At 52.3% G+C, this 15,359-nt stretch overlaps 4 protein-coding genes across 4 annotated transcripts; 1 reads left to right on the top strand and 3 right to left on the bottom strand.

The window, feature by feature from the left end:
* Positions 1-446: 446 nt before the first annotated feature.
* On the bottom strand, positions 447-4,047 carry NUU61_006799 (NPA1/URB1 family protein; the record flags this gene model as incomplete). Its single annotated transcript, XM_056657326.1, has 5 exons — positions 447-767; positions 833-1,167; positions 1,213-2,013; positions 2,071-3,849; positions 3,903-4,047. The coding sequence occupies 5 exons, from the start codon at positions 4,045-4,047 to the stop codon at positions 447-449; spliced, it is 3,381 nt and encodes a 1,126-aa protein (XP_056510126.1).
* Positions 4,048-5,700: 1,653 nt separating this feature from the next.
* Positions 5,701-9,393, bottom strand: NUU61_006800 (uncharacterized protein; the record flags this gene model as incomplete). The annotated part of the gene is made up of 1 exon (XM_056657327.1): positions 5,701-9,393. The coding sequence occupies one exon, from the start codon at positions 9,391-9,393 to the stop codon at positions 5,701-5,703; it is 3,693 nt and encodes a 1,230-aa protein (XP_056510127.1).
* Positions 9,394-9,903: 510 nt separating this feature from the next.
* Positions 9,904-12,326, bottom strand: NUU61_006801 (ATP-dependent RNA helicase SUV3; the record flags this gene model as incomplete). The annotated part of the gene is made up of 3 exons (XM_056657328.1): positions 9,904-10,921; positions 10,978-12,093; positions 12,136-12,326. 3 exons carry the CDS (start codon positions 12,324-12,326, stop codon positions 9,904-9,906), a joined length of 2,325 nt encoding a protein of 774 aa, XP_056510128.1.
* Positions 12,327-12,668: 342 nt separating this feature from the next.
* On the top strand, positions 12,669-15,143 carry NUU61_006802 (Sec1 family protein; the record flags this gene model as incomplete). The annotated part of the gene is made up of 7 exons (XM_056657329.1): positions 12,669-12,702; positions 12,767-12,804; positions 12,861-12,948; positions 13,008-13,154; positions 13,216-13,418; positions 13,473-13,939; positions 14,000-15,143. The coding sequence occupies 7 exons, from the start codon at positions 12,669-12,671 to the stop codon at positions 15,141-15,143; spliced, it is 2,121 nt and encodes a 706-aa protein (XP_056510129.1).
* Between the last annotated feature and the right edge of the window lie 216 nt (positions 15,144-15,359).

Genomic DNA, 15,359 nt, shown 5'->3' on the forward strand with positions numbered 1-15,359 from the left:
AGGCCAGATTTAAGAAAGTGAATTCGAGTGAAGTAGAGTCGTCGGTGGAGAGTGAGGGTGATTTCGGCAAAACGAGGTCGAAGTCGCTGAGGAGCAGTACAAGCCACCCGTGTGGCGAGGCGGAGTTTGGGTCGGTGGGGAGAAATTTGGAGAAAAAAGCACCAGGAAATTTCTCACTTCTCCTCGAGGCTGGGTGATTGAGAGATTGGGTTTGGTGAGAGTCAGGTAATGCGAACAGCTTTGAGGGTCAAAAAAAGTCCAGGGGGAGGAAGCCATCGAGTGGTGCATTTTGCACCGCCCAAAGGGGAAACCCACCAGTTGCCAGGGTGGAGCTGGGATCTGAGAACGAATATTCGCAATTGAACTTCTATCTTGATTCTCATTTGAACTGGGGTTTATTGTAGCTTGAATAAATTACTGTACATGAATCTCTCCATCGATGCCCATCATGCTTGTCCCGGGGTTTCAAGGGCCTGCTCGATGGTGCCTGCGCTCCAACTATCAATACGCTGGCGGTCGGAGGTCTCATACACAGCTCGTGCCAACGCCGAGAGCAACGCAGCTTCCTTAGGGTCAGCCTCTGCAAGTTCAACTTGAATCCAACTCATGACAGCAGCCCGGGTGATCAGAGTGGTACTCCCACCGACCTGCGTGGCACGGTAGACAATGTGCAAAATCTTTCGCCGGGCGGAGTCATGCAACGTCGGAGATTGGTAGAGAGAGAGAATGCGCTCAAAGACATTGGCACGTCGGTAGATCTCCATATCCTGATTTCGAATTTGTTAGTCCCTTTTGATCTGTAGACAACATGTCGAGCGAGTTGCAAACTTACTGCCTCGGTTCGGAGACCCTTCACGAACAGATTCAGTAGCCAATCGATCTCGTCGAAGTAGCCATCATCCAACTCGGGCTCATTCAAGAGGATCTTGTCGACCCAGTAGGATGGGATCTTCCCCAATTCCCAGATTGGGGCCTTTTGCAGAAACTTGTTGACTTTGCCGTACACCTTGTGCAGTGGGTTCGTAAGAACCGACAGACAATTCGAAGCACACTCGCCAATGATCCAGGGAATCGGTTGAGTCAGGCCGATTTTGTGAACAGTTTCGAGAAGTTCTCCTGTGAGGAGATATACGGATCGCCATTCGGCGTATTTGGACTCCTGAGTGTCTGTTAGTCAAGGCATACCTGCAAAAGCGATTCCTGATGATGGACTTGCCTTGAGTTTTGCCATGAAACGCGCAGTATTGGCAAACGCCTGTCGCCGGACTTCCTCGTGCTGAGAGCACAGACAGAGCATCAACTCGGCGATACGGCCTTGCTCCACAGCATCTTCCACGTCCTCGCGTTCCCATCGATGCAAAGCATTATGGGTTGTGCCTTCAGTGGGCAGGAACCCAAAGATTTCGTTAAGATCGACTGTCGAGGTTTGCTCAGATGAAATTGGCGGAGCTGGGCCGGAGTCGATGTCCATTTTGTCCTCTGCATTCGCCTCTTCCGCGTCCTTCAAGGATTTCTTGAAGTGGGACCGGATTTTCTTGCTCTCGGTCGCGTCCATCAAAGCGTCTCGGGCAGCCTTTAGCGCCTTCGAATTCTCCCCAGCCTGCTTCAAGTTGCGGAGCAGGCTAGCAATCCACGACCCAACTGCAGTTTCCGCGGCAGCATCTCCACTCTTGACAACAAAAGGCCACTGCTCGACCAGGGCCGCAACCAGTGGACTCACATTATTAGCCGCATTCTGGGACAAGGATTCGGCCAGGTCAAGGTAGTGGACAGGTTTCTTGGCCACTCGAGACACGCAATTGTCAAAAAAGACCAACTGCCTGTGCAGCGAGTCCGCCTCGGAGTTTTCAATGCTAGACAGCAGAGAGACAAAGGACTGCAGTGAGTTCTGTAAGATGGAGTTTTCGACTAGAACGGTCCTCAGAAGAGTTGAGATGCGCCGGGAAGAGTCTTTGTCTGAAGTCTCCATAAGAACCTTGAGAATCGACGTAAAAGGGGAATATTGCATAGATGCTGGTAGAATATTAGCCTGGCGCCCAGTTGGACATAAGATAGTTGAAAAGTTCATACCTGGCTTCTGCCACCAACGCATCGAGGCAGACTGTTGCGCAATCTGAAGAACATTCTGCAATTGGCTCAGGAGCGATTCCGAGTCTTCTGTGCTCAAGTCTGACGCTTCCAGTCGTTTGAGCACCTCTACCAAGACCAGCGACACGTCAAAATTCTCCTCCAAGGCAATATCAGGCATGACTTCATAGAAGCAAGTTAAAAGCTCCGAGACCGCCTCTTGTTGCTGTAAGTCTTCCTTGGCAGTTCTTCGGAACAGGAGAATCACATCCTTGACAGCAGGACATCGGCGAGAGAACTCGGCAAGCAATTTGGAAGATGCCTGATTCCAATATAACTGGGCCTGTCTATGGTCGGCCCGGAAGATCTTCAGGGTGGCCTGCAACTTCTTGAAGGCAAGAGTCAGGATTCGCACGGCAAATAGAGTGATGATCTCTGCATTTTGGTTCAGACAGCGGGTCATGATTTTCTGACTTAGAGGACGAGGGAGAACGTTTTCGATGACAATAGAAACCGGTGGCGGTAGAGCAGGCTGTTTGTCTTTCCAGCCACAGTTCATGGGGACAGGCAGCTGCACCGTTGAAAAGAGGAAAGCCGACTCGGCCATCCATGAGGGAGTGGCTTTGGGGTCGGATGTAAACATGGTTTTCTTGGTGAAGAAGTCGGCAATAAGCTCGGGGGCAACCTTAAAGATCGTCACCAGTAGCTCGATCTGAAGACTGTCCACATCAGGGCGGAGGCACTGAATCAGGTATGACAAGGAGCCATTCCGCACGGGGACGGATTCCCGGTACTTGTCGACGTATATGGGCGAATCCAGCCCCAGTTCGATGCACGTATCGTCTTCTATGGGCACGGTCTCTGGGTCGGTCCCGACTGGATACCAGCCTGTTTCGGGCAGAAGAACACCCAGACCAGCGGTCTTGCAAACAGTCAACAGGACCCGGTGGATCTCGTTTGCGATGGATATGCCATCCGGGTTGGGTTCGTCCGAGTCTCGGTCATACCCGTAAAGTGTGACCAGTCTCTCCAGATTACCGCGATTGAAAAATTTGCTCTTCGATTTGCGCGACAGCGAAGCATCTTGCACCACGTCTCTCTCAATCGATTTGATGACTTCAAGGACCATATCGCGGGGGTCCTTTCTGACGTATTCGAGGAATGCTCTGGTAATTTTATGCTGCTCGATAATGTCGCTCTTTTCGGACACATGCTGAACCCGCAAATTGGCCAGCAAATACCGTTGTGCGTTGCGTCGAAGGGTGGACTTTTTCGATTCATCTTCCACGTCCTCCAGCTGCGCTTTATTGGGAGTCAAGAAGACCTCGAGGCGCTTGAAGGTGATATAGCGTCGGAGGTACAATTGCCGGGCAACGGCACCACCGTCAAAGGTCACAATCTCGGTGAGCAAACGCAGACAAGGCGAGATGAGATGCTCTTTGGCCTTGGTGGCAGTCAGGCCCCGGTTAAACAGCCTCAGTTGGTCCTTCTGCAGTAGGTACTTGCACAAGGCGAGTCCGAAGTCCCGGAAGTCCAGCTCACGTGAGATGGTCTTCAAGAAGATGGCAAGCACCGACGGGACATTGATGAGAATGGGTTCATGGTTATTGCTGTCGCCAAAGCTCCAGGTTTGGATGAGCTCCGGGAAGCAGACGGCATCATCATCTGTTCCGGTGATCTGCTTGTCACAGTAGGCCTTCAGAATCCGCAGTTTCTGGGCCTTCTCGGTCTCCTGTTCTGTATGGCCTATTGAAACCAGAAACTCTTTGAATTTGATTATTCCTAACGGCAGGTCAGCTGTGACCGCACTTGTGTTTTTGTCAGTCAGAGCTCACCTTGCTTGGCGGCCGGAGCATTCTGCTGAAACAGCAACAAATCGCGCAACTGGGTAGAAGAGGTGATGGTAGCCTCATCGCCTGGCTGTGGATCTTCCAGCTTTCTTCTCTTGATCCGAAACGGATGCTCTGTGACATGGGCCATTGTTGATGAGTTGGATGTAATTTTTTTGTTCTGCACGCTGGGACGAAGTTCCGATATCGAGATTTCGCGCCCCCTGATTGGCTGGGGATGTCCCTGAACAATTCGAACATCAACGAGGACAACAGCGGTCTTTCCGGGTTATTTTCTAGTTATATTGTATGATAGCATTCTTATAATAATGAGAACACGATTCTAGTGGCCCACAAGTCTAATGTAGGTTTTTCTGTCTTATTTTATTCCCTGTCAAGATTGTTTGGTGCCTGAGGCAATAATTCGAGTATTTACTTCATATCCCCTCTCGCGCCAGCTTAGCCTTGCATATATCACTCAATCTCCCAAATCAGTCTTGTTTTAATATTCTGGTTGATTTTATTTTTCTTGATTCACTAAACATGGATGTCCTGCCGCCACCCGATCATCAAGTTCCAACTCGAACGTCACCTGCGACCCTCGAAAAAATGTATAGTTTCTGCATCAGCGGCGATATTCAGAAATTCCAGGCAATACTTGAATAATCACGTCTCTCCTCGGAGGTGTTCGATATATGCGACTTCTACGCTGTAATGATCGAAGCCATCAAACGGAAAAACACACCATTCATCGAGCAGCTTCTTCATCATGGGATGCCGATGGACCCACTCTATGCCTCAACGGCAATAGAGGTCAAGGCAAAAGGCGCTTTAGAAGGTTTCCATCAAAATGGGTGGGATATCAATCAACCCATAAGCGAGCTCAAGCCTCCGGTACTAGGGTGAGACTCAGGTCCATGTTATTAATGTTCAAGATTGTCCTAGAGCCGACTCCTCTCTCTCTCTTTTTCTTTTATTTCCCACAGATACGCCGTTACAGATGAAGAAATGTCAGCTTGGCTTCTAAATCATGGAGCTGATCCCAACCGAGAATGTGGCATTGATCTTACTCCGCTCTCTCTTGCGGTTAAAAGTGCTCCCCTTTCCGTCTTCTATCTCATGCTCAGGCACGACGGAAACATTCAGAAAGGCCAGCTTCTCCATCACTCAATCGAGCGGTGATCGGGGGCTATTGAAGTCGTAAGACTTCTTCAAAAAGACGCGCTCATCAATTCAACCATATACAAGGGCCATTACCCTTCTTGGGCGCTATATCATTTTATGGGGCTCGGAACAGCCCTGCACAAAGCAGCTAAGCTCGGTAGAGTGGATATAGTCCGCTACTTGATCGGTGAAGGTGCTGATCAGGGGATTAAGGATTCAAATGGGCGTACAGCTTTGGAGTGTGCGCAGATTATGGAGCACTGGGATGTTATCGGGGCATTGGAGAACGGGTATTAGGTCTCTTCTGTACTTCTTGTATATCTTTTTGAACTTCTGGATAATCTGAACCTTTCACGCTTAACCGACTCACAGACAGATAGAATGATCCAGTCGATTCTTGGGAGTTGATAGAGACTTGAGATGCTTGCTACTTGGATAGTAATTCCATTTGCATAGGATCAGACAAAAAACGTACACTGGTCCAGTGAATTCTACAAGAATAGCAAGACTCTATGTAGCTCTAAAGCGCCGAAGCGCAAGCCAATTGCGGTGTGATTTTCGTCAAGCATGCAAATAGTACATTGCGGTGAATATAAGAGAAACAATGGTATCCTGAAAAAAAAAAAACGGAGCAACAGACTCAACCCCAAGTACCGCCGCCCCCACCTCTGCCTTGGCGTCGCTGTGCCGACAGACGCCAATCGTCCTCGCCCGCAAACCGGTTGTGAAGAGGCTGGATACGCTCGGCCTTCTTGCGTTTCGACAGGCGATCCGTAGGCGCGACCTTGAAGAAGGTCGGAGCCGCTTCCACCAGCCATTTCGGCTCAATCGAGGTCGTGCAGTGCATGTACTCCTTTGTCGTGAGGACCAGCGTGTGGTAGATGACATGTTCAGACGGTTTGCCGAAAAGCGCAGAGCTAGGGTGCATGTACACGGGGGTCCCTTCCACCAGCGTCTTGTATCCTTCCTGGGGGTCTTTGCGCGCGGCATTGCGGAAGAACCCGGTGCACAGCGCCTGTCGTACTTGGGTAGTATTCCGGCCGCACGAGATGATTCGGTGGCGATAGCGGTTCATGATGCCGAGCAGTTGCTGGCGCACATCTTGGGCGCGGCGTATCTGTCGAGCCTGGATGAAGTTCTCGAAGCACCATGCGTTGTTGAATTTGGAGTTTTTCCAGCCGTTGTAGACATTCAACAGGGTAAGATGATCGCCATGCGGGTCATGGAATTTGGATTTCTTTTGGTCGGCTTGCTGCTGCTTCTCTTTCGGACGATAGAATACCGACTGGATGGACAGCATCGCAACAATACTTAGTATTTCCTCTGAGCATCCCATGTCCACAGACGCGATAAGCACCTTCGCAAGCGCCGGTTCCATAGGGAAGTCGGCCATCTTCCGTCCCAAACGAGTCAAAAGACCTTCGTCGTCCAATGCCGATAAGGCATATAACTCCTCCAGAGCGGTCAACATGGTATTGGTCGGTGGTGGATCCATAAAATCGAAATGGAGGAGATCATTAATGCCCATCGCCTTGAGCATAAGAATAGTGTGCGAAAGGTTCTGGCGTTGGATTTCAGGAATGGTCGTTGGAAGCATCTCTGACTGATAGGCTGCCTCGGTGTAGAGTCGGAAACACTTGCCCGGGCCTGTTCTCCCTGCACGGCCAGCTCGCTGCTTGGCCTGCGCCTGGGAGATCGGTGTCACCACAAGAGAGTCCATTCCCAGCTTTGGGTCATAAGCGTTCTGCTTCACAAAACCAGGGTCAATGACATAGAAAATGTTGTCAATGGTAATAGAGGTTTCCGCGATGTTAGTTGCAATAACAACCTTCCGGCCACCAGGCGGCGCGGGTTCGAAAATTCTGCTTTGCATTTCGCTGGGAAGTGCCGAATAGACCGGAAGAATGACTAGTTCGGGAACGGTAGAGCCCAAGGCTTTCATCCGCTCAAATAATATCTCGCAGCTTGTGTCGATTTCCTCTTGCCCAGTTAAGAATAGAAGAATATCACCTGCAGGCTCTGTCAAATGGATCTGCATGACTGTGATTAGGGCCGCGTCCAGGTAATCGGATTCGGGCTCCTTGGAATACATAATCTCGACAGGGTAGGTCCGTCCTGGAATCGAGAAAATGGGACATCCGTTGAAATATTCCGAGAATTTCTCGGCGTCTAGCGTTGCAGACGTGACGATTAGTCGGAGATCAGGTCTTCGCTTGATCGTTTTCTTTAACAGCCCGAAGAGGATATCGGTTGCAATCGTCCGCTCGTGCGCTTCGTCAAGCATAATAACAGAATACCGCTTGAGATCCGGATCCAGGAGAATTTCTCGTTGAAGCATCCCATCGGTCATGTATTTGATGCTGGTTTCTGGGCTGGTACAATCTTCGAAACGGATTGTATACCCGACCTCTCCACCCAGCCGGCAACCCACTTCCTCAGCCACACGTTTGGCCACAGACATGGCGGCGACACGCCGGGGTTGAGTACAACCGATCATCCCGTTGTTTCCGTAGCCAGCCTCGGCCAGGAATTGGGTCAACTGGGTAGTCTTTCCAGACCCAGTATCCCCAACGACAATCATGAGCTGGTTGTCTTTCACTGCGTCCAACAGCTGTTTGCGGAATTTATAGACGGGCAAGCCCTCGCGTTGTTGCTTAATTGACATGTTAGTCCGTTTGCCAAAAGTCTGATTTTTGCCCATCGTGACTCTCTTCCACTCCGGCACGGATTCATCCTGCTTGGGCTGCTGGGTATTCCGCAAATCGGCAGCAAACTTTCGATCCTCGGGAGCAACCATGGGATCTTGCCATTGTGCGTTGAGGTCGACATCGGCAGCCCGTTCGGCAGCCTTATCCTGCGCCTCCTGCTGTTTGATGTCGCGCCGCTCCTTGGCAAGATTTGTACCCGCCATCGCCGCCCGGTTCATTGAACCGTCAGGAGCCTTGACGACACGGATCGGGGAAAGTTCAAGGGATTGTTTTGTCTGGCCAGCCAAGAAAGGTGGCTCTTCGTCTTTGACTTCGATATCCACATCCTCTTCTTCTTCGAACGTGCCTTCGCCGGTAAGTGTTGCATTGTATTCCTCGTCGATGTCAGGGTAGTCGGCGGCAGAAGCGACACCGGATGCAATCAGCTGTCGGATCTCCCATCTTTCCGGCGAAGTAAGGCGCTTCCGGTTCTTCATCGGGCGACCGCCCGACCCCTCAATGACGGGCACCTCGGAGCTCAAGTTTCCATATCTCTCGTCTGCTGAACTACCGTCAAGACGTTCCATATTCGCACCAGAAGCAAGACGCCGCTGAGGAACAAGGTCGAGTCCTGTTGCTTGGTCGACTTCTTTCATAGACAGCCCGATGCGTGTGCCTTGGATGCTGGCAACCTTGACCTTGACTGGCTGGCCACGAGATACCAAGTCCGACGGATGATTCACTCGTACCCCCTCTTGCATCGCGGAAACATGCACAAGGCCATCCACCTTCCCTTTGACACCCTGCAAGTTCACAAAAGCACCGAAATCCTTCACCCCTGTCACACGCCCGTCGTAGATCTTGTAGAGTATGGGGTGGTCATCCAGCTCCACAGGTGGGGGTCGGCGGAAGTGCTCGTCGTCATCGTCTCGATCGCGGCGTCTCCGACGGTCACTGTGGCCGTTGCGACGGCCATCCTCCCGGCTGCCATGTTTACCAATTGATCGGCCGAACTCGTCCACGTAATCGTCTTTTTCGCCATACCGAGCAGCGCTTCGCGATCTCGACCGATATTTATTCCGGCCTCGGCGGCCCCGGCCATAATCATCGTACTCGGGGCTGCGACTGCGCTTCCTGCTACCACGCTCATCTCTTGCCGCGCGGGGCTTGTCCTCTTGTGCCTTTCCTGCCAGACCCTCAAGCATCGCAAATGTATCATCCATGGCGCCTGCTTGCGCATCGGCCTCGTCCGCAGGGCGATCAGTGTAGTCTTCTTCCTTCCAGCGCTTCCCCGTATCTGGAACCGCAAGACCCTTAAAGACGCGAGCTTTCTTCTCCAGCGCACCAAGCACATCCATATCGTCATCGTCGGCAGGGGCAGAGTCGCCATTTTCCGCTTTCTTCCCCTTGTACTTCGGGTGCATCGTCAGGACGAGGCGATCGATACTCTCCATCAGACTTTGCGGAAACTCGGCACCCATCTCGTCGAGGCCCTTCTTGAAATCAGGAAACGAGCCCCCGCATTTGAGGTGCTGGTCGATCACGAATTCCGCCAAGGTCTTCTCGTTGATGCCCAGGTGGTTCTGGAGCTCGTTCGTCACTCGGGACACGAGCGAGAACAGCTCCAGTGACTCGAGGTCATCCATGGCGGCAAGACCAAAGAAAAAAAGAACAGAAATGCAATCAAAAGAAAGAAAAGAAAGGCAACATCGAGAGATGTCCAGAGCGCATTCGGGGAGAATCTGAGCTTCCGCGACGGAAAATCAGTACGGCCGAAATCGCCACCGATAAGATAAGCAGTTTGCTGCCTTAGGCGCGATTTCTCAATCCGCCATGCCATCCATACTGTAGTTGGTCATTTCGGTGTGATAGTTTGTCGCTGCCTTGTATGTGATACTCCTGAGGTCTAAGTGTCGAATTAATTCAAGATTACCCCTCTCTTGGGTTGTTTTGAACTTTTTTCCCCAATGGATATACCCACATGTATGACCATCTACCTCATCGATTTCTCTGATCTTAGACACTTAGCAAATCCTCGGCCAGCTGGAAACCACTAGGTTGGAAACAAAGCGCCCCGAGAGCAAGAGAAGAAAGGATTCATGAGTCGGGTAATAAAAGTACATCTAATATACATAGTTTTGGTACGGTGTTACAATTCATCCAGATGAAGCCTGCGCCTCAGGAGGCTTCTCTTCAAAAGAGTCCTCAGCTGAGCTCCCGTCTTCAAGCGATGCACTTCCCAAAGTGCTCTTTTCTGGTTTCTCCATAGCGCCCTCTTCGGAAAAATCCACGTTCATCTGGTTACCTTCGCCATGGGGTGACATAAGATCGGCATCAGAAATAATGCGCTGCTGATCCAGGATCTGCTTCTGCAGCGCGATCTGGCGTCGCAGCGAAGAATCCTTGCGCAACTTCTTGTTGGCAGAGAACTCGGTCAGCGCCCGAACCATTCGCGCTTCCACAAGCTCCTTGACATGCGCCGCGAGGGTCCGATCTGTGAACACGCCCCCGAATCGGAAACTCAGCCACGAGTATAGGATGACGGCTTTGTGAAGTTTCTCCAACTCGTGCATATAGTCTCTGTTCCCGGAGGCGGCCTGTTCAAGGATTTCCAGGTTGAGATGGGGAATGTCCAGTAATCGCCCGTCGGTGTGGTTAGCTACACAATCACCAAGGGCGCAAGTGACGTCGCGCGAGGAGGGATCCTTGTTGTCCATCGGTGAGGTCATGAGGACCAACTGGTCCTCCGTACGAAGCCCATCCACCGAGTCGATGATTTCAGCGTTGGATAATTGGTCGGATGCATCACACATAAAGAATGTCGAGCTGACTTGCGAGATATCCAGGAGACGTTTAAGCAGATATTCGAAAGGGACGCTTTTGGGAGGGAAGTAGGCGGCAAATTTCAAGAAGGCAGACTCGGGCGGGTAGATTCCGGCGGCGCTAAGTGGCGGCGGTTCAAGACGCATCGCCTGTTGAATGTATGGAAGATCTACCTCTTCCAGGGACGTGACGAGACCAACATTGGCCTTACCGTCTGCATCTCCCTGCGCATTGGCTGGACGATATCGACCGGCTCTTCCGCCAATTTGTTTAATCTCTGGCACGGTGAGTCGGTGAAGGCCACTAGGAAGACGTTTGACAACAGTCTCAAATATGACGCGCTTGCAGCTCCTGTTCTGGGTCAGCGTGGCAGGCTTAGGGTAGAATCATTGCACAGGCCAACTCACAAATTCAACCCCATACCGATTGCGTCGCTTGCAACGAGAAAGTCGTACTCATTGTCTGGGTCATTGAACAGACTGGCTTGCTGGGTTCGAATCTCAGCCGGCAGACCGCCGTAGACGATGGCTGCTCGCCTTCCAGTGGTCTTCTCGATATCAGCCTTCAAGGCATGGATGCCGACCCGTGAGAAGGCAACGAGGCAATCCCCTTTCTCAAGGTTATTCAGGTTACCCTTCAGGCTGTGGTCCATCACTTCTAGCGGGTTCAACCGCTCGTAGCGATGTATCTCCAAAATATCTCCCGTGAGCGCACATAGCTCACGAATCAGGGGCACCGCGCGTGTCTCGCCACACAGGTGCAACTCTGAAACCTGCGATCCAAGTACCGCCCGTGTCCACGCCCAGCCTCGTTTTGAGTTGGCTATCATTTGGATCTCGTCGATAACTCCAACATCATATTTCTGTCCAAGACTGACCATCTCCACGGTATTGCTCACGACGCGCGGTAGTTCACCATCCTCGGGAACTTTGACATCGTCGCCCGTCACCAGACTGCACGGAACCCCATCCCCTTTGAATCGATGATATACCTCCTGGGCCAGCAGCCTGAGTGGCCCCGCATAGAACCCGTTTTTGCAATTCTTAAGCCGTTGCAAGGCATGGTAGGTTTTTCCGGAGTTTGTGGGGCCTACATGAAGGTGAATGGTTCGTTGAATGGAGCGAGCGTGCGGGTACCACTCGGCGGGATATCGGCAATCGGCCACCTTCATCTGTTCTTGTAGGTTCGGGGTCGAGTATTTCGCCGTGAGACCATCTGCATACATCATATATTCCAACTCGTCCCGCAAGCCTTGTACCCCAGAGGTCAGATACGCTTTCTGCAACGACACTTTGATGTGCCTTAAAGGGCCCCATTTAGCGCCGGTTTTCGAGTCATCTGCTAGACAAGCGTTCAAGGTTTGGCGCTCAAATTGGTCCCATCGCGCCAGCGACGCGTTTGCCTGGTGGAGCTTGTATCGCACGTCGCGCAACGCCGCCGCCACCACGTTGTTGAAATCTCGCGCCGCTGCGACATTCTGTCGAACTGATTTCTTAGGCGAAGCGACCGATAGCGCTTTGGCACTAGACTGGGCAATATTGAATTAGACGATGACCAAATGATACACGGTTGATTCAGGGACACGAGGGCACACCTTGGCGGCTTTCTTCGCATCTGCCGTATTGGTATCCTTTGGTTTCCCTCGCTTCGATCGTTGCAGAACGGAAGTCGTCATAAACGGTCGCTCAGTCGGGCGAGCTAGTGTCCGCAGGGCGCAAAAGAGGGAACGGCTGCCGGTACCGGTCCATGACTGCATTCCTGAACGCCCAAGCTGCAACGCCGGCAGAGACAAGAGTTCGGTCAAAATACAGAAGCCAGAAAGGGGAGGTAGATGCGACAGTCTGGAAGAAAACGCATAAAGATAAGGTGAGACTCAGCGGTCAAACAAGAAGGAAAGAGAAAAAAGTAGCTTATCAGAGAATGAGTTCGCTGGGGCGCCACTCGGAGATCCACTTTCTGAGTTTCGAGCTCAAATGGTGGGGAACCCTCTCCCCCATCTCGGCCACCTGTTGTTCTTCTCTCTCTTTCTCTCTTCTCGTCTCGCCATTCCTCTCCTCTCTTGCTTCCACAGTCCCATGCCGTGGACTGTCCCGCCAGGATGGGCACCTCCATAATCAACATCCAACGCGACAGTGAGTGGTCGGATGCCGGCGGCATGTGAGAGAGCGTAGACTGACCTCTGTTCGTCTCATCTAGTTATACTTAATACTATCCGCCATGCTGGGGGCCACGATGTGAGCTCGACCCCTTTTTCCCCTTCTCCTCGCATACTGACGGCGCCCTCTCACAGTGGAAAGTCTTGGTGGTGGATGAGACCAGCAAGAAGTTGGTCAACAGCGCCGTGAAGGAGGATGAAATTCTGAACCTCAATGTCTCCAGTGAGTGTTCGTCCTTGACGATATACCACAATAGGCTAAACAGCCATGCCACCCCGCAGATGTCGAGCAGATCGAGCACCGACGGCAGTCCAATCCTGACATGGATGCGCTGTACATACTCTCACCGCAATCCTACGTGGTTGACTGTCTGATGGCCGATTTCGAAGTGGAAAGATACAGGAAGGCCTTCTTGGTGTGGACCTCATGTGAGTAGGCTGTGGGCAACGCCGGGGACTCCGCAACATGATTTCGCTGATTGCCTCTTAGCCTTGGATCCACAGCAGCGGGCCCGACTCAAACGATCTGAGATGGCCCAGGAACGTATTGCCGACTATCGCATCATGAATATCGATTTCTACCCGCGGGAATCACACCTGGTGACTTTCCGAGATCCATGGAGTTTCCCAGTTCTGTTCCATCCGGGTTGCAACAATTTGATTCGGCGTCACCTAGAAGAATTGGCCCAGAAAGTAAGGATATTCTGCCTAGGAATGACTTTTGAACTCTGCTGACCTGGTACCAAGGCCGTCTCACTCTGCGCCTGCTTGGGCGAGTATCCTGTGATCCGATACTACCGCCCTAGGTCTCCAACTCACGAGGCAGCGGTGCTGTGCTCTCACCTGGCACGGTTCATTCAGAACGAGTTGGATCAATTCGCACAATTCCAACGGGACTTCCCTCCTCCATCATCCCGGCCCAGAGGTGTCCTGCTTATTGTGGACCGATCTATGGATGTGCTTTCGCCCCTTCTTCACGAGTTCACATATCAGACCATGGTGCACGATCTATTACCTATCAAAGATGGAGATAAGGTCACATACAAAACAGTGACCAACGAGGGCGATCCGAACGAGGAGGTCAAAGATATGGAAATTGGCGAGCACGACAAGGTCTGGGTAGACTACCGGCACATGCACATGAAGGATGTGCTTGGGAAATTGGGTGACGATTTCGGTAAATTTCGAGCTGCGAATCCCCAATTCGCCGACGAGTATGTTTCTGTGTTCAATTCCTATCTACGCTTAGTCTGGACTAACGAGGGGATTAACAGCAACAACAAATCGAATGTGAACACGATCAAGGACATGTTGGCGGGTTTGACCGACTTCCAAGAGGGCAAGAATGCGTACACGCTGCACTTGAATATGGCACAGGAATGCATGACATTCTTCCAGAAGCGGAAACTTTTGGAAGTGAGTTCGATCGAGCAGTCATTCGCCACCGGTCTCGATGAAAACTACAAGAAAGCCAAGAATTTGGCGGCGCAGCTTGTGCAGCTACTTGATGACGAGTCAGTCATCCCGCCGGACCGGCTTCGACTATTGCTCCTGTACATCATTTACCGGGGCGGCCTGCTGGGCGGTGACATCCGGAAGCTGATGGCACACGCACACCTTCCACCCCAGGATGGAGAGGTGATTGCTAATCTTGACCTCTTGGGCGTGCGAGTGGAGAAACCGCTGCGGGATGAGAAGCCGCCGGTTCAACCACTCTTCAACCGCCGAACTCCAGCCCCCGAGTCGGAGGAGCTCAGTCTGAGCCGATATGACCTGGGTCTTAAGCAAATGCTGGAGGAGCAAATCCGCGGCACCCTCGACCCAACTGTCTTCCCATTCACCCGACCGCACACCGACACGGACGGCGGGCAAGTGGCCCAGGAAATGATCTCGCAGCAGGCCTCGCTCCGCAGTGCCAAACCCACCTGGGCGCGCACTCGTTCCGTCGACCAGCCCCGCCAGCGCATTATTGTATTTATGGCTGGCGGCGCCACGTACGGCGAGGCCCGGTCCTGCTACGAAGTCTCACAGACCTACGGCCGCGATGTCTTCCTAGCCACCACACACATGCTGACGCCAGGCCTCTTCATGCGCCAAGTGGGCGATCTTAGCGTCGACAAGCGCCGTCTTGATATCCCCGCCGAGCGTCCCAAGCCCTCCGCCCCAGCCCATCTGTTCGAGCGCGATCTCCCCCCGAAGCCCACTTCTCCGCCGCCGCAGAAGAAGCCCATTCCTACGGCACACCTCAACCCGCCTGCACCCCCGGAGGCGCTGATGGCCAACATGTCTCTGGGACCCAATGGATCAAGTGGAACACCCCCGCCTCCGCCCAGCGGCGGCAAGCCCCACAAGAAGGAGAAGGAGAAGAAGGATAAGGACAAAAAGGACAAGGAGAAGAAATACCGTTTCTTCAAGTGAACGATTACAGCCACATTCTCCTTGCTGCGCTCCTTCCCCAACTTAGGCTCTCCACTCTCTGTTTCTGTGTCAAGCTGTCCCTTGTTCAGCGCTTGTTGTGATACCATCTTTTTTCCTTTTCCCCCTTCTTTTGAGATTTCAAGGTCTACCGTTCTGGGGTCCCCCGAGCATTCAGAGGCGCTTTATCGGGTGGTCTTTGTTCTTCCTTCTCGGATG

The sequence above is a fragment of the Penicillium alfredii genome (genome assembly GCF_028826965.1).
Source record: "Penicillium alfredii strain IBT 34128 chromosome Unknown utg000009l_segment0_segment0, whole genome shotgun sequence".
NCBI classification, from domain to species: domain Eukaryota; kingdom Fungi; phylum Ascomycota; class Eurotiomycetes; order Eurotiales; family Aspergillaceae; genus Penicillium; species Penicillium alfredii.